The sequence below is a fragment of the Euprymna scolopes genome, chromosome 45 (genome assembly GCF_053919585.1).
Source record: "Euprymna scolopes isolate OS-2025 chromosome 45, ASM5391958v1, whole genome shotgun sequence".
Lineage (NCBI taxonomy): Eukaryota > Metazoa > Mollusca > Cephalopoda > Sepiida > Sepiolidae > Euprymna > Euprymna scolopes.
Window position 1 is genome coordinate 56,225,150 of NC_136526.1, and position 19,064 is coordinate 56,244,213.

At 34.8% G+C, this 19,064-nt stretch overlaps 1 protein-coding gene across 1 annotated transcript in view; it reads right to left on the reverse strand.

Moving 5' to 3' along the window:
• The window catches only part of LOC145269196 (uncharacterized), an 86,136-nt gene extending 67,323 nt beyond the window's left edge, over positions 1 to 18,813 (reverse strand). The window contains exons 1-2 of the mRNA XM_080124812.1: positions 18,452 to 18,813; positions 13,512 to 14,591 (exon numbers count right to left, since the gene is read on the reverse strand). Of these exons, the coding sequence (XP_079980938.1) occupies positions 13,512 to 14,494 (983 nt within the window). The 5' untranslated portion in view covers positions 14,495 to 14,591; positions 18,452 to 18,813. The remainder of the gene's footprint in view (positions 1 to 13,511; positions 14,592 to 18,451) is intronic.
• Positions 18,814 to 19,064: the final 251 nt, after the last annotated feature.

Below are 19,064 nucleotides of genomic sequence, written 5' to 3' on the forward strand. Positions count from 1 at the left end.
TCAATAAACACAAATAACACAAATAACAGTGGATATAAGGAAACCAAATTAGAATATATAGAACCCTCAAGTAATACAACCACATCTAGAAAACCCCGTAAAAGGAAAATCATTTGGTTCACTCCTCCATTAAACCAAATGGTCAAAACAAACTTGGGTAGAAAATTCATTAATCTCATTAAACTACATTCTCCCCCATCCCCCAACAACATGCTCCACAAAATATTCAACAAAAACACCATCAAACTGAGCTAAAGTTGCGGCAATAACTTAGAAAACATAATAAAAAAACATAATAAAAAAATTTTAAGCAACGACACAGTACACAATTTAGGGAACAGGGTAACAAAAACGTGCAACTGTATTAATAAATCCAAATGCCCCCTTAAGGGAAAATGTCTCACAACCTCTGTAATCTATCAAGCAAATATTAGGGCTAAGAAAGACCCCACCACTTACAAATCCTACATCGGCCAAACTAGTAATACCTTTAAACAGAGATACACAAGCCACAAAAGCTCTTTCTTAAACCCAAATTACAAAGATAAGACATCATTAGCTACACACTACAATGATCTAACGAGTAAAACTTTGACAACTATTGTTGACTGGCATATCCTAAAAAAAGCAAAAACTTGCCAGTCACTAAATTCACCTTGCCTTCTTTGCTTAAGTGAAAAACTATTTATCACAAAATTTAAGGATAGGGATAAACTCTTGAATAAGAAACAAGAAACCTCCATAAATTGCAGACATTACAAATCGCATCTGCTTTCTCACTTGCGAATTACACTCCAATATATTCAACTCCAACACGACCCACATGCAATATCCGACAGTTGAACACCTACACATCCTAACCTCCTTGAGGTATCTGTCCGTCAAGTTGAGGTTGCCATTTTGGAAGATCGGCCAAATAGCCCAAGATGTCAAGATTAGTACAGGGTCTGTGGAAACTATCATTCATGACCATTTGCATATGCATAAGGTGTCTGCCAGACGGATTCCCAGGTTCCTCACACCATTCCAGAAGCGAGAACACGTCGAGTGCTCGAGGATGAATTTGGAGATGTGCCAAGAAGATGAGTCAAAGTTTTTTAAAAGACTGATTACATAGGATGAAACCTGGGTCCATCACTATGATCCAGAGACCAAAGCTCAGTCAATGCAATGGAAGCACTTGGACTCACCACCTCCAAAGAAGGCAAGGGTGTAGCCCTCTGCTGGCAAGGTCATGCTCACAGTCTTCTGAGACTAGGACGGAGTAGTGATGACAGATTTCCTGGCAAAGGGTACCACAATTACAGGAGCATATTATGCTTCACTTTGGGGGAAATTAAAGAAAGCTATCAAAATCAAGAGGCGGGGCAAGACCAGCAAAGGTAACCTCCTCCTGCAGGACAATGCTCCAGTCCACAACTTGCATATTGCCAGATCAGAAGCACAGGCGTGTGGTTATGAAATCCTTCCCCATCCTCCCTACTCTTCTGACCTTGCACCCTCTGACTTTCATCTCTTCCCAGCCATGAAGTTGTTTTTGGAAGGAAAGCGTTCCCCAGATTATGCAGCCTTGATTTCTGAAGTCATGTCTTGGTTGGCGGACCAACCTGGGGTGTTCTCCAAAAACGGTCTCCAGAGCTGTATCAAACGATGGGAGAAATGCGTAACTGTGGGTGGTTCCTATGTAGAGAAAGACTAATAACTGTGTCAAGTTTCGTTGCTCTACTCTATGAGAAGTGGGTCAGGGGCATTACTTATTGCACGCCCCTCGTATGTATCAATTGACAATATATTTTTCAGCCATACATTATGTTTGTTTGAAATAGCATATGGTTTGATGCATTATTATTATTAAGTTTAAAGTGATATTTAGTTTTGTCTATTATGATTAAGTTTTCTCTTCTTGTGTATTCACTTGCCTGAGAGACGACTGCTGATTGGAAAAAAAACAGAAAAGAAGTTTTATGCTTGCACTAATCAGTGCTGAGCTTAGAAATTAGGTGTAGATTTAAAATTGTAATGGTGGCTGCCGCTACTGCTTGTTTCCACTTGTAGCACGGTTTCTATAACAGTATCTCTGCCAGGCGGTAGTTTTGTTAATCCCTGACGGCTTCTAGCATGTACAATGCCAACTTGCTTTCAACTAAACACAATAAAACTCTCTCATATTGATTCAGATAAATATTATCTTCATAAGCTATTTATCTGGGCATGGATTCTAAGACGAAATCCTATATTTTGTAATCGTCAAATGAAAAGGAAATGAAACTACAAACAACAATATATTTATTTAATCAACTTGGGTGTATATAAAGGTAAATGGCAACTCTCTACCTCTCTTTCTCTCTCTCTCTCTCTCTCTCTCTCTGTCGTTTGCTGGTTCTCAGTACTGGCTTCAGAGGGCTTGGAGTAATTCCCAAATTTCTTTCTGGGGGCACAATAGAACCCATCTGGGCCTTTTGGCACTGGGTTGGATTTTTATGAGGAAATAAAAAATCCAGCATGGCTACTGCCACACTCTAACTCTAACTCTGTCCCGTGGGGAGGCATAGTAAATAGGTACAATATGATACGCATACATGAACTTTTCTACTCAAGCAAAACTTCTTAAACTTTGAATTCATGCGACTACTAACCCTTTTCTTTATACTCCATTCTGATCATGTGACAGAGTTTATAAATAGGTTAACTGCACAGCAACTCTAGGTGTATCAGAATTTTTGTAGGAATTTTTGACACCCCTAACACGAAACTGCGAATACAATATAAAAATCTCGGAATTTCTCTGTTAAAAGTGGGTTATTTATTTTCTTTATGGATTATACTTCCAAAATAAACTATTAAAGTTGTTTTAAAAGTAATAGAAATATTTTTTTAAACAGTAATGAATTTTCCGAACTCAACATTTTTCAATTTTTAAACTTTAAAAATCTATCAAAATTTTTCTATTGATTCTATTTTTACGATATTTTCAAGGGTCAATGTGAAATTTTATGTTCTTTCCAATAAACCGAATATAATATTTTAGACAAACGTTGTTTTTTTTTTAATTCACGCCCCCCCCCCCATTTTCAAGTTTCTATTAAGAAGTAAATAATTAATTTACTCACCGAAAAGTAAATAATTAATTTATGCACAAATTGAAGAGAAAAGGTCAATAAATAATATATTCAAATTTAAAACAAAAAAGTAGTGTTTTTTAGAAATTTACCTGTAAAGTTTGAAGTTTAAAACCTTTTTTTTTTAAACCACGTTATTTTTTTTTGTTTTTTTTTAATGGACCTTGGTCCTTGCTCCTTTAATTGAATAAAAAATTAGGGCTTGAATTACATTTTTCGAGGAGTTATAAGCTTGGAAAGACAGGGGGTCGAATAATTCACGCCTCCCATTTTGAAATGTCTATTAAAAAGTAAATAATTAATTTATGTACCAAAGTCTTATATATCACAAATTGAAGATAAAAGATCAATAAATAATATATTCAAATTTAAAACAACAGAAAAGAACTGTTTTTTAGAAATTTACCTGTAAAGTCCGAAGTTTAAAACGTTTTTTTTTTTTTTTTTAAAAACGTTTTTTTTTTGGTTTTGTTTTTTTTAATGAAACCTTGGTCCTTGCTCCTTTAATATAATAAAATAGGGCTTGAATGACATTTTTCGAGGAGTTATAAGCTTGGAAAGATGGAATGGAATTATTCACTATTTTCACGAAATTTCTGACACACCTACAGCAACTCTCTTTCTCTCTCTCTTTCTCTCTTCCGTTTTGACTCTCTGGGATCTGCCAAACGTTTGTGAAAAATGGACCGCATGTTTCCGTGACGTCAGATTAGTGTTAACTATACGAACTATGGAAAAGCAGAAGTGACTTAATTATTTTTTAAAAACTTTGTTTATCTTCTTCAAACTGCAATTAATAATTAATCTTTGTTATAATTTTGTTAGGTTTTAAGATTTACACAGTTTAACGATTAATAATATTATGAACAGTTGTATATTAAATATGAAATACGGTTTTACTGAATGTTCATTTGGTTACCTACGGGGTGTCATATTTTGTTCAGTAAAAACAGACAAACAAAATATGATGGGGGGGGGCTACAAAATGCTTAATATTGTGCAATAATATTTTCAAATTGATTTTAATCTGGCGATAAATAGCTGACAAGAGTCATGTTTTTATTAAAACTTAATATTTAAAAAAAAAATTAAACACAATTAAAAATCTATGTTGTAACGAAACATTTTGTAATAATGGAATTTTAATTGTTTTACTATTTTAAAAATTAATTAATGTTTACGAAGTTTCTTTTCCTTGGCAATTCAACTGATTATAGTATATATTTATTCGAAAAAAAAACGCTATTAAAAAGAACAATAATATTAAGTTTATATCAATTTTTTAATTACAACTTCAAGGTAAATTTTTGTTCAATCTGTGTATTTAAGTTTTTAAAAAATAAATATTTTTTACTTATTTAAACTCTTATGTTTCATAATAAATAGAAATTTCGATAGATTTAAATATATTTTGTTTGAATTTCGAAAAAATAAATAGGGGGAGGGGACATGCACTGCATGTCCCCTCCCCCATATTTATTTTTTCGATGTCACATGCACCAAAAAAATATTTCCCCTCGTATATTTTACGAAAACTGCATTTTATATGTAATTTCATTCTAAAATAGATAAGTATCGAAAATTTCACGAAAATCTGACCATTAGTTGATTTTTGCTAGATTTATTAAACACGGATATGTTTTCACGTTCGGAAAGTCTACTACATGGAAACGTTATTTTAAAGCGTCAATTATATTAACACGATTTTCGTCTCGCAATTTCATTATTTTCCTTCAATGAAAAATCTTTTAAAAAATTATTACTGGTTTATTTTGCCCTTCTTCTTTTAAATGGTACAAAAGTTATACTTATAATATTAATTTACATTAACATTACATTTACATTAATTTTTAAGTTACATCGTGTTACATATAGGGGGGGGTAATTCTGTGGTGAATTTTGATTCTCTGTCTGCTGACAACACACTTCTGTCTTGGGGCACAGCAGTCAGTATCTGAAATATTCTTTCATTGCTAATTAGGAAAGAAAACAAGACGCACGATATAGTCAAGAAGTCGTGATACGACCTCCATTTTTATTTCTTTAAAAACCCGCCCAAACGGAGGGGGATGTATATCTTAAACACTCTTGATTAGAGTTCTCTAAGGGGAGATAATAAATGCATACTATCATACCCCTTCTTTCAATGATAAGATGAAAGGATAAGAAAAGGAAATTTTCATGAAACGATGATGCAAAATAAAAAGTCAAATAGTAACTGTCCCACCTCTAAATCTTTTGGGGCATGGTGGGGGGGGTATCATGACGCGTCCAGACCTGGTGAGTGAACGGTTGTAGGGTTTTTGTAGGTGTTCGTGTCTAATTGTCCATGGGGTGTTTGTTTAAAAGGCAAATGTTGCTTTTGTGTGCTGTTTGTTTCTATGTTGGGCTAACAGTATTTGGTAGGCTCCTGAGGAATTTCTGGATGTCATGTAATTCCGGAGGGGTCTACCTTAAGGTGTTTTCGATTTCGATTAAGAATTTGTTTTTTCCCTCCAGAAGAGGTATGTACTATGTATGATCTTGGTTTTCTGTTGGCTCTGGTTTCAACGAGGAGACAACGAATTCATCGTGGCTTCAATACATTTGTATGAACTCTTTTCACCTTCCACAGAACTGCTTAACTTTTTTTCCTCCGTTTACACTAACAATTATTTTCCATTCATAACTAATAACAATAAAACATGAAAACGGTAACTAATCTGGAGAAATAAAGGTCAGATTTAGTATCAGGATACTTTTTGTAAACTAAAAACAGGTCTTATGTCTTTTTTTTAACCTGAAATTTATTGCACCATGTAATATATGTTCCCTGAAGACTTTTTCCCACAGAAGAGGCGTCGCCTGTCTCTGCTTTATCATTATTTTTTAGGGCAAGTGCTCGTGTAAACTCCAATCTATGCTCCCTCCCTCCCCAAACTTTCACAAAAAAACACTCGTCTAGCTGAAACCACTAACACTAATTTCCCTACTCTTTATCTGTGCCTAAACCTAAATGTTGATTCCATGAACAAAGTTTCTTTCTTAGAACTGCACACCCATGGAGCTCTCTTCAGTTTTCCTGCTTTCTAGCTGACTACAATATGGCTGTCTTCAAGATCAATGTGAACAAATTCTTGATGAGCCATCCCCTTAAGTAATCCAATTCATCAAATTTCCCCCACCAGCAATTACTACTATATTGTCCCATTGACTGCTACACATTTATCAAACCTTATCCTCGAGTGGCCTCCGGGCTTTGATAAATGGTGACTCCTTTGTAAAATAAATATGTGTTCTATTATATTTTCCTTGGATGTTCACACCTGCGAGCTGGGGACACTCATAACATTTCATCTGCCAATGAGGATGAGAATCCATCATGGCTGTCGCTAAGGCTTAATTCCATACATGAACTGATTTCTCCTTGCATACACATGCTACTACTAATCCTTTTCTATGAGGTGCCTGTAATAAATTTTCCAGACTTTTTTTGTACGGGAATTGGAATACACCCTACTAAAGCTTGATTTTCATAGCTGGTGAATTTCAAAAATGCAATTTGAACTTGTGGACACTTTGTAAGATCGATATGCAATAAAATTCTATTTAAAACTTGGAAAAGTACCGCAGACTGCTTTTGGACCATCTTGCATAAATCAAGCATCAGTTTTTAAGTGGCATAAGAGATTCAAAGCAGGCAGGGAATCTGTGAGGGATGATGAGAGGTGTCAGAGGATTAAGGAAGAACACCAGAGTTGATTGGTCAAATAAAGACTTTCATGGATAAGGTCCGTTGTGTGTATATAAAGACAATAAGTGCAAGTTTGATGTCAGTGTGGGAACTGTACACATAATTATTCGTGAGGAACTGAAGATATGGAAGATTTGCATAAAGTTTGTCCCAAGGGTGTTCAGAGATCAGAAAGACGTTATGAAAGCAGGGAGATGATTATGCTGATCAATTTAGATCCTGCAGATCTTGGTGCTCTGATGACCTGCGATGAAAGCTGGATCTACTGCTGAGATCAAGAGATCAAGAGACAGACTTAGCAATGGAAGCTTGCTAGCTCTCACAGACCCAAAGGAGGCTAGCCAGAGCAAATCTACCCAGAAACTTATGATGATCCCTTTTATTGACAACATGGCATGATCTACATGCACTGTATTCCTACTTGACAGACTATCAACAAAGAATACTATGTTGAAGTTTTAAAGGAGTTCAGGTCTAGATTATGTAGGAAGAAGCCAGCACTCTCCAAATCAGGTCAGTAACATTTCCACTACGACAATGCACCAGTCCACAATTTCATCCTTGTCACAAACTATTTGACCAAGATGAGCATCAAGACAGTTCCTCACACTGCCTATAGTCCAGACCTTACTCTCTGTGTCTTTAGATTGTTCTCTTAATCTTAGAGGCTGTCGTAATTGAGATGAAAGAGGCTGTGACGAGGGTCATTGACATGCTCAGACAAGAGGACTTCCATGAGGCCTTCCAGAAGTTGTTGGAATGGTGCAAGAAGTGCATTGCAGCCGGAGGAGATTACTTCACAAAGGGGACTAGAGTTTCATGTATGTATTTATTATAAAAGTGGCCATCTAAAAAAGTCTGGAAAGTTATTTAAGGCACCTCGTATGATTTTAGAGAAATACATGTTTGCACCTAACACAAAATAAACAAGAAAATCTCTTAAAACAAAATAGTGAAAGATTTATTATAGTGATCGAAAGTTGGACTCTGTTCGTTTGAGAAAAAAGAAGGAGTAAAAAGTTCTTTGTGATTGGCAGGTCAGCGAACAGTTATCTTCAAGTGAAAATTGTCTACTCTGGAGTGGATAGAGATAGGAGAGAGGAGAGATGTCTGTCTTTGATGCTTGCTGGGTTTGCTCTGGTGGCTGACCGAGGTTCCCAAAGGGGCTAAAGAAGTTTAAGGGGACAGATAGAATCAATATACCCGTACTATCGGATGGGTCAGAGTGTGGCCGAACGGCTCAGCAGGGAGGGGGGTATTTTACTGGAACATCACTCTCCCCCAGTCTAGAAAGAATTCTAACTAGAAGGATGTCAGAGAAACAAATGCCAACAATAATCATTTGAAGCATGCAAAATACTGGATCTCAAGAACAATGATGGCGATGATGATGACGTAAAAAAATTAAAACAGTAATAGTTAAAATTTGGTTAATCCTTGAACTGCAGCGACCACTACATATTCTCATAGCAATCACTGTTTTTAACATACACGCGTATGAAGTATGCACAAGCTTACAATGTCGTAATGTGCCCATCAGCACACATGCGATAAAGGAACTACGTGACAAATAGTATGGAATGTTCTAGAACATAGGTATAAAAGCTTTTGCCCACAAAAATCAAATCAGTATAGGATGCAGTTTTATGAGTAAACATCATTGCTGACCAACTCTGTCCTTGTCGGACATTAAATCACCAAATATGACTTTGCGCGCGTCATGCACCTAAATTCTCAGCATGGAAAGTTAGCATATCAAATAAGAATTAATTATTTTAAACAAGTTATTTTGAACTGCTGTTTTCATATGTAATGAACACACACACATGCAACTTAAGTAATTAATTATTTTCTTTTCCCTCCAGAAAATAACAATGTGTGTCTTTTTGTTCCTGAAAATCAATAATTTTTGCCTTTTCCATGAGGCACTTATTAACAAAGACTGTCAGATGAAAACTCGTTGCAAAAACTTTAACGTTGGAATGATTTGAATTACTGTTTCTTAAACATGTAAATAAATGTTATTTCATCCCAATACAACGATTTCAAGTCCTTTGTTAGGTGCCGCTATTTTTCTGAAGTTATTCACGTCTTTTTATTTTATATGGATGTGGATGTAGTTCAGTAGAAACGTTCTGTAAATCAAATATCTCATTAAATTGACCTTTAACGGTCCGGATGATAGTCTATTACTTTCGACTTCTAGAAATTCCTGCACTTGCAAACTTGGTCCTTAAAATACACAGATCCCGATTATGAATTGTTGAACACTGACTATAAATTATTTTAATCCAATAAAAAAGTATGTTCAAGTTTGTTATTCTATCAAATGATAATAATAATGATAATAATAACATTAATAATAATACCTGCAATGAAGCAGCACTTGGATCCTTGATAATCGTGCAAAAATCGAAGATTAAACAGAAACACAGCTAATAAATGTCAACAATAGTTCATGAAAATCTGTAATCATAAACTTTTTGCCTTTTCTTAAACATGTTAATAAATGTTAGTAAATGTTAATAAATGTTATTTCATCCCAATACAACGATCTTGAGTTTTTTGTTAGATGCCATTATTTTTCTGAATTTATTCACGCTTTTTCATTTTATATGGATGTGTTAAATTGACCAGGATGCAGTTTTAAAAGTAAACATCACTGCTGCCCGTCCATGGCACATACATCAGACTCTGTCCTTGTGGGACATTAAAATCACCCAACATGACTTTGTGCACGTCATGTATCTAAAATTCTCAACATGGAAAGTTACCATATTGAACGAGAATTATTCCTTCTTTTCAACAATGCTATTTTGAACTGCTGTTTTCCTATATAATAAACACACACACACACACACATGAGATGCTTTCATAGATTATGACTTTCTTTTCCCTCCAGAAAATAACAATGTGTGTCCCTTTGTTCATAAAAATCAGTAAACTTTTTGCCTTTTCCATGAGACACTTATTGTGATACTATAAAGTGGCCCTGGGGTGGATTTGAGCCACTAAGTGCTGAGAAGCGGGGAATAGACAAAGGAATGGGAAATAGCTTAGAATAAACAAAGAAATCGGAAATATCCTACAATCAAAAATAAATAGGAAATAGCAAACAACAACAATAGAAACCTACTGATAAAACAGGGAAGGGCAGCTTCCGGTAGCCAGGGTGGAGTGATATACCAAGACAGAGGAGACAGCCAGTTGACATCTAGATGCCTGTCACGGCAGATGGAAGTTGAACAGTTAGACAGTTGACATCTAGATGCCTGTCACGGCAGATGGAAGTTGAACAGTTAGACAGTTGACATCTAGATGCCTGTCACGGCGGATGGAAGTTGAACAGTTAGACAGTTGACATCTAGATGCCTGTCACGGCGGATGGAAGTTGAACAGTTAGACAGTTGACATCTAGATGCCTGTCACGGCGGATGGAAGTTGAACAGTTAGACAGTTGACATCTAGATGCCTGTCACGGCAGATGGAAGTTGAACAGTTAGACAGTTGACATCTAGATGCCTGTCACGGCGGATGGAAGTTGAACAGTTGGACAGTTGACATCTAGATGCCTGTCGCGGCAGATGGAAGTTGAACAATTAGACAGTTGACATCTAGATACCCGTCGTGGTGGATGGAAGTTGAACATTTAGACAGTTGACACCTAGATGCGCTAGATGGCGGATTGAAATTGGACAGAGTTGACATCTAGATGCCCATCGCAGCGGATGGAAGTTGAACAGTTAGACAGTTGACATCTAGATGCGCTAGACGGCGAATGGAAATTGGACAGAGTTGACAACTTGACGTCGGATGGGAGTTGATAACGACTCTAGTTGAACAGTTATAGAGTTGACTGTGAAATAGAGTCGTGGACAATTTTAGAGTTGACTGTGAAACAGAGAAAGACGATTGTAACATCAATAGAACGGGGAGAAGACACACTCATAAGTCCAACAGTCAATTTATATGTGAACATTGGCGTTTGTTTTTTTCCTTTCTTTGTTCATATTTGCACTTTTGTGAAATCACGTGTATGTCCCCACCGACAGTCGCCAGCGAGAAAATGGCGATTCGGCCATGAACAAAAATCCACGGTACACGACGTTGGGAGTCGGCGTTCTGAGGGAGCCACATGTGGGATTACATTATTAGCAAAGACTGTCAAATGAAAACTCGTTGAAAAAACCTTAATGTTGGAATGATTTGAATTACCGTTTCTTAAACATATTAATAAATGCTATTTTATCTCAGTACAGTGATCTCGAATTCTTTGTTTAATGTCGTTATTTTTCCGAAGTTATTCATGCCTTATTAATTTATATGGATGTGGATGTGGTTCAGTAAAACCCTTCTAGAAATTGGAGATCTCGTTAAATTTACCTTTAACGGTTTCAGTAATATTTTACCACTTGACTTATAGATATTCCTTCTTTTGCAACCTTCGTCTTTAAAATCGATGGGTTCCGATTAGGAATTGATGAACACCAACTCACACCCCATATCCATGGAATGGTGCCGAAACTCAATGGTAACGTTCAATACTGCCAAGATTAAGCTTATTTCCTTTAATAATTACAAGAAACCTCCTCAACCACTGACTGCAATGGTTAATGATACACTACCTGAAAGTACTTTCCTGAAGCTCCTAACCTTAACATTCACAAACTACAACATTGATGTAATTGCCAATTGTGAGGAATGTGGGCTCTCTCTACCATGCTAGAAAATTACTCACACCTGATCAAGCGTACAACGCATATACAAATATATAAATATTAATAACACAGACACACATAGACACATACATACTTGTTAATCTTCAGTGTGGGTGACTGAAAAATACAAATGCGAAGTATTTAGGATCTAGTCATGGCTAAAACCAGAGCATGCTATCCCCGTGAGGTAAATAAAGGGTTTTGCTCGAAATTCCATCCAAATTCCCAAGTTTGACCGAAATATTCCTGACTTTGATAAGATACACCTAGAGAAGGTCGGAGGTTACATTGATCGAAATGTTGTGAAAATCACACTCAAGATGAGAACAGTCGTCTGATGAATCCAAATAATTCCAAAATCCCATGAGTTTGAAAATTTAGACTTTTTAAAATTAATATTTCATAAAAAAGCTGTCATATCTCTATGTATTTTCATGTGTCTTTTGCATGCACTGTGTTATTATTAATTAAATGATCTTCCAAAATCAGACGCGCTTGAAAATTTAGTTTTATAGTGAGTCTGTCTTCAATATGTTTAACTGCATTTTCTTAGATGTATGATCAAATATAAACAAGAATTCATAAGATATGTACTCATTAATAAAGTGTTACTTTTTTTACACAGGAGTCACGACTTATCAAGGCCTGGAGGCCAATCGAGGATAAGAGTTAATGGGTGTACAGTAGTCAATAAGATAATATCGTAGTAATCATTAGTAGTGGAAATTTGGTAAATTGGATCACTTAGGGGAACGGCTCATCAAGAATTTGTTTATGTTAGACTTGAAGATGACTATATTGCAGTCAGCTGCAAAACAGGAGAGTTTCATAGGCATGCAATTCTTAGAAAGACGCTTTGTTCATGGAATCTACGTTTAGGTTTAGGCACAGATAAAGGGTGGGGGAAATTATTGATATTGTTATTATTAATAAAGTGTTATTATTAATAAAGTGTGTAGGGATCTTCTAAAGTCAGAAATGTTTAAAAATTCAGATTTGCATAATTAAAAAATATTTAGGTCTTCTTAGGTTTTTCACATGGATTTTTTAAAATTAACGTTTCATAAAAAACTGTCATGTCTGTATGTATTTTTGTACCATTTTACCTGAATTGCTAATTATAATTAAGTGACTACTAGGGCTAGGACAACAGCATATTCTTTTCATTGTTTTGACTCAATTGTGTATCCGTTGATATCTTATATGCTTTCTTGGTTGATTAACTGTGTCTGTGTCAGATATATACTTGAGAGTAAAAACAATGATAAGAATATTCTGTTGTCATAGTCATAGTGATTACAGATCTTCCAAAATCAGACAAGTTTTAAAAATTTAGACTTGCATAATTAACAAACATTTAATTAATTTTAATTAACAAACATTTAATTAATTTTAATTAATTTTTTAACAAACATTTAGGTTTTGCAAGGTTTTCACATGGATTAATTGTAAAATTACCATTTCATAAAAAAAGGTGTGTCATGTCAGTATATAATTTCATGTCTTTTAGCTGCACAATGTTATTCTTAATGCACATGGTATAATCACATTGACACACCAGTTCCCATTGGATCACCAAAGTTAAGTAACATTAAACCTGGTCAGTACTACATGGATGACCATTTGGGACTTCCAGGTGCTGAATGTGCTCTCTGCATTGGTTCCAGTCGTCTATGACTTCTCCTTGCCACTAGTCTCAAACAGTGCTGATTCAGGAGAGGTGTGGTTGGGATTACACAACCTATGCCTCACAATCACATGTGTAGCTGTCCCTACAAGGAGTATCCTTGTTCTTTTGAGACTGAATGGAGGCATCGATATATTATTAAATAGGTGATACAGACCATTCAAAATCAGACAGTTTGTAAAATTAAGATTGGCATAATCAATGAACCCTTAGTTGGAGTTAAAAAAAAACATAAACTTTTTTATAAAAAAAGCTGAGTCATATCTGCATGTATTTTCATGTGTCTTTTTAGCGATGATCTTTCAGAAAATGTTGAATCGCACTTTTCACAAGCAAAAGGTTTTTCTCCAGTGTGAATTTTTATGTGTCGTTTTAATGACGACCTCTCTGAGAAGGCAGCGTCACAAACTCCGCAAGAAAAAGGTTTCTCGTGCGTATGTGTTCGCATGTGATGAATTTTTAAATACGACTTTTCAATGAATCCTGAACCACATACCTCACAAGAATAAGGTTTTTCCCCAGTGTGTGTTTTCATGTGTCGTGTTAGTGTTAATTTTGCTGAAAATGAAGATTCACAAACTTGACAAGAATAAGGTTTTTCTCCAGTGTGTGTTCGCATGTGCATTTTTAGTTGTCCCCTCTCTGCGAATGCTGTGCCACACACTTCACAATCATAAGGTTTCTCTCCTGTATGTGTTCGCATATGAACCTTCAGATCGTATTTAACTGAAAACGCAGAGCTACACATTTCACATGGATATGGCTTTTCTCTTGTATGCGTCCTCATATGGTGGATTTTGAGGTAGGATTTTTCTGTAAATGCGGCACTACACAGGTCACAGGAATATTTTTCTCCAGAATGTGTCAACATGTGTCTTTTTAACACGGACCTTTGTGAAAAGGAAGAATCACACACATCACAAGAATATGGCTTTTCACCAGTGTGAGTTTTCATATGCCGGTTTAATGTTGCACGTTCAGAAAATGAACATCCACACACTTCACATGAAAAAGGTTTTTCTCCTGTGTGTGTCTTTATGTGTCTCGTCAATGATGATCTTTCTGTAAACGATGACCCACACACATTGCAGGAATGTTTTTCACCAGTGTCTGTTTGTGTGTTCATATATTCATATGAAAATGAAGACTGGCAATTTTCATAGCTAGGTTGTTCTCCTGTGTCTGCTTCAATTTTTAAATAAGATTCTGAGCTACACACCAGCGTGTTTACTTCCATGGTTATTTGCAAATAGAATCGTTTTACATTTATTTTCTATTTACTTCCAAAGAAAAATCATTTTAATCTGTGATGCTTTGGTTTAACTTCATCATTCCTGCAAATGAATAAGAAATTTTTAAAATAATATTAGTAGTAATAATTAGTTATATGAGTAGTAAGAAAAATAGTAATAATAACAACGATAATAAGAAATTTTTATAATGAAAAAGCAGAAGCAGAAATAAAATGTACACAAAACATTTTACAATACATATTTAAAATAGCAATTATTATAAAATTCATTAATATAATTTCTAAAAAGAATCTCCAATCTAATAGTTCCCACACTATCAACCAAGCTCCAACCTCTGTCACATCACTACAATGTTTAATTCCTGTACCCATTTTATAAGTACTTTAGCAAAATGTGCTTCGTCAACAATAACCTCCCTGAAATCTATGAACCACACACGTTGCAGGAATAATGTTTTTCACCAGTGTCTGTATGCATGCTCATATATTCATATGACAATGAAAACTGGCAATTTTCATAGCTAGACTTTTCCCCTGTGTCTGCTTCAATTTTTAAATAAGATTCTGAGCTACACACCAGCGTGTTTACTTCCATGGCTATTTGCAAATAGAATCGTTTTACATTTATTTTCTATTTACTTCCAAAGAAAAATCATTTTAATCTGTGATGCTTTGGTTTAACTTCATCATTTACTTTCAAAAAATATTTTATTCTGTAAAACTTTGGTTTAGCTCCACTGTCTCTGTGAATAAGAAAGTTTTGTTAACATATAATTATAAGAAGAAAAAAGAAGCAGAAATTAAATGTTGCAAAACATTTTACAATATATATTTAAAATAATAATTATAATGAAATGTCATATATTTAAAATAATAATTATAATGAAATGTCATATATTTAAAATAATAATTATAATGAAATGTCAAATATTTAAAATAATAATTATAATAAAATATTGTCATTTCTTAGAATTTCCAATCTAATAGGGGCAGCACACTATCAATCAAGCTCTGAGTTTTATCCAATCGCTAAAATATTGCCCACTTTATAAATACTTTAGTGGAATGTTTTTCACAAGTGTCTGTTTGCATGTTCATATATTCATATGAAAATGAAGACTGGTTGTTCTCCTTTGTCTGATCCAATTTGGAAATAAGATTCTGAGTGTGTTTACTTCCATCGTTATTTGGAAATACAATATTTTTACATTTATTTTCTGTTTACTTCCATAGGAAAACACTTTGGTTTAGCTTTATCATTCCTGTTAATTAATAAGAAAATTTCGTTAACACATAAAATTATTAAGAAGCAGATATGCATATTCAAAATAGCAATTATCATAAAATTAATTAGGGTAATTTCAAGGAAGAATCTCTAATCTAATATGTCCTGCACTATCAACAAACTCCAATCTCTGTCTCATCACTACAATGTTGCATTTTTGTGCCTGTTTTATAAGTACTTTAGTGGAATGTGCACTTGTGCCCCTTAATATAAATACCTCAGACTAACCTGACAAAGAGCAAAATCCCACCACTGTCCCAATGAATGAATAAGAAACTTTTATTAATGATAATAGCAATAACAATAATAATAATAGTATTAATTATAATACTAATGACAATAAATAAGGAATTTTTGCTAACATATCAGAAGCAAAATCAGAAATTAAATGTACACAAAATATTTTACAATATATATTTAAAATAACAATTAATAAAATTCATTAATCTAATTTTTAAGAAAACTCTCCAATCTAATAGGTCCTCCACTATCAATCAAACCCCAACTCCTGTCCCATCATTACAATTATTATTTTTTTTTACAAGGTGGTCACAACTTATCAAGGCCTGCAAGCCACTCGAGGATAAGAGTTATTGAATGTGCAGTAATCAATGGGATAATATTGTAGTAATTGTTAGCATTGGAGATTTGATAAAGTGTCTTATTTAAGGGGGGGGGCGGTTCATCAGGAATTTGTTAATGTTGGACTTGAAGACATCCAAGTTGTAGTCAGGTGGGAAACAGGCAAATGGAAGAGAGTTCCACAGGCGTTCACTTCTAAGAAAGAAGCTTTGTTCATGGAATCTACGTTTTGGTTTTGGCACAGATAAAGAGTGGGGAAAATTTTTGACAGTGGTTTTAGCTAGACGGGTGTTTTTCATGAAAGATTGGTGAGGGGGGACCAAAGATTGGAGCTCAGATGAGCACTTGCCATGGAAGTAACGATAAAACAAAGACAGGCTTGCAATGTCTCTTCTGTGGGAGAGAGGTTGCAGGGAAGAGAAAAGGGCATATCCCACTAAGCCATGAAACCTGTTTTGTACTCTCAAGGCAGGATAGGCTGTTTTTAGCAGCTCCTGCCCAGATGTGGCAGCAGTACTCCATCCTTGGACGTACTTGGCTTTTATATAGATAGAGAATTGCATCAGTAGTGAGATATCTTCTGGAGCAGTGGAAGGATCCCACCATTTTTCCAACGACCTAGGCAACTGACTTGATGTACATGTTCCATTTCAGGTCAGGCCAAATGTGACAACACTTCATACATGGATGAATGGTAGCCTTGTAGAGATGCGGGATACACTCAGGCATAAGTAACTTTCTAGCACTATAGAGAGTTCATCTTCCTCGCAGAAGCCCTAATAATGCTCCCAATGTATCTGTTCCAACTCATTTTCCCTGTGAACATTAAGACGAGGAGTTTGAAAGAAGTACTTCCACATAATGTATTGTTAGCCATAACTATTATTGGTTCGGAATGTTTCTTGTAATTATTAAAGGAAAAAAGCTTTTCTTGACAGCACTGAATGTTACTATCCATTTTTGCCCCAATTCCACTACAGCCCAGAGGTCTTCCTCTAGAATTTTTGCCATTACCTTGAATATGTATTCAATCATTTTCCCCAGATGCATGTTATAGAGCGTGGTGGGTTCAGCAAATATACCCACTTCAAAAACAATTTTATCAAAAAGGTTATTTATGAATATGAGGAATAATAAAGGTCCAAGGATCGACCCCTGAGGTACACCTGCATTTATTTCATATTGTTTTGATGCACGACCATCGAGGACAACCTGACGGAATTAGCTTACCGATGAGTAGGGGGGGAAGAAAAGACGGTTTAAGTCTTGCAATGAAATGTCGACGTTGCTTACAAGCAGTCTTTCCTTGTAAAAGTAACAAATGCAACTACTACAACAACAGTAGAGCGGCCACTCCTTTTTATCTACTCCAACTCTCAGTCAACGAGATTCACGCGGGACTAGTATGTCTATTTAACTTGTAAGGAATAGGCACTCAGGTTCTTTGATTAACGGACCACTGGCCGTGTTGGTCACAGCTACCAGCACGCCTTTCTTCCCCACCGACCTACCCTCGGCAAGTCAACCAATTCAAAATTCTCACATTTCTCTTTAAGAAGGATTTGATTCTGTTAAGTATTCGTCCATTAATACCATATGATCTGATTTGCATAAGAAGACTATCGTGCCATACTGTCAGAAGCCTTAGATATATCTAGGGCTAACTTGAAAATATTATTTTTAAAAATAGCACAGTAACATGAGTGCATAAACACTGTATTTTGTTTAATTTTTCTTTTTTTTTTTAATTTGCTTTAAAAAAAACTGTCATTTTTTTCGTTTTAACTGAATACAATTAACACTATTATTGTTTTCAAGTTTAAAACTAAATAAACGCTTTAAAATAAGTTAAAACATCTTGTCCTTGGGCTTGGCATCATTTATTTGTTTTATACTTATTGTTACCGTTTTTTGTTTTGTTTATTTAAAAAAAAAAATGGCCCAAATTATTGTTATCCTTTTTGTTTTTTATTAAAAATGTCCGAAAGTATTTTACTTCGGTTAGAGAATAAAATGTGATATCGTTGAAAACATATTTCGAAGACGTAAAATAATTCCAGCAACATTATACTTACTTTTTTTCGCTTGACTTGTTAAGATAAAAAACAAGTCCACGGGTGAAAGATTCGCGAATTTATTATTGTGACGAGTCCGCAGTTAAATTCAAAATGGCTGACTCCGAAAAGTAGCTCCGCAGTTTATTTTATTTATTTACTTTGTTTTTTCTTCTGTTTTTTTTTTTTTTTTTTAGCGTGAAAAATAGAGAGACCAACTTCAAAAGCAGTTCTGACTTCTTCGGAAATAAAAAAGGCAAAATTATTTTAATTTTATTTATTTTAAATATTTGATCATATCCTATGATTTTTCGGAAACCTTTCAGAAAGGATATCGTCTGTATGTGGGTGTTTAGCGTTTATTTACGCTAGTTTATTCATTCTTCCGTTTATGATGCATATTTTTAGTTTGAAATATATATATGTATACAAATATATATTACTATAGACAATTACACGAAAAGTGGTTAAAAATGGTACTTGTACAGTTTAATCAAGACATTAAAAAATGAAAATATCGAAAAAGATTATATGGGTTTGTATTACTGTACACATAGATTCGAAAAAGTTGTCAAAAAACAAATATAGAACAAATAAATGTTATCAAAGGCAAGATAAGTTACTTTTCTACCTA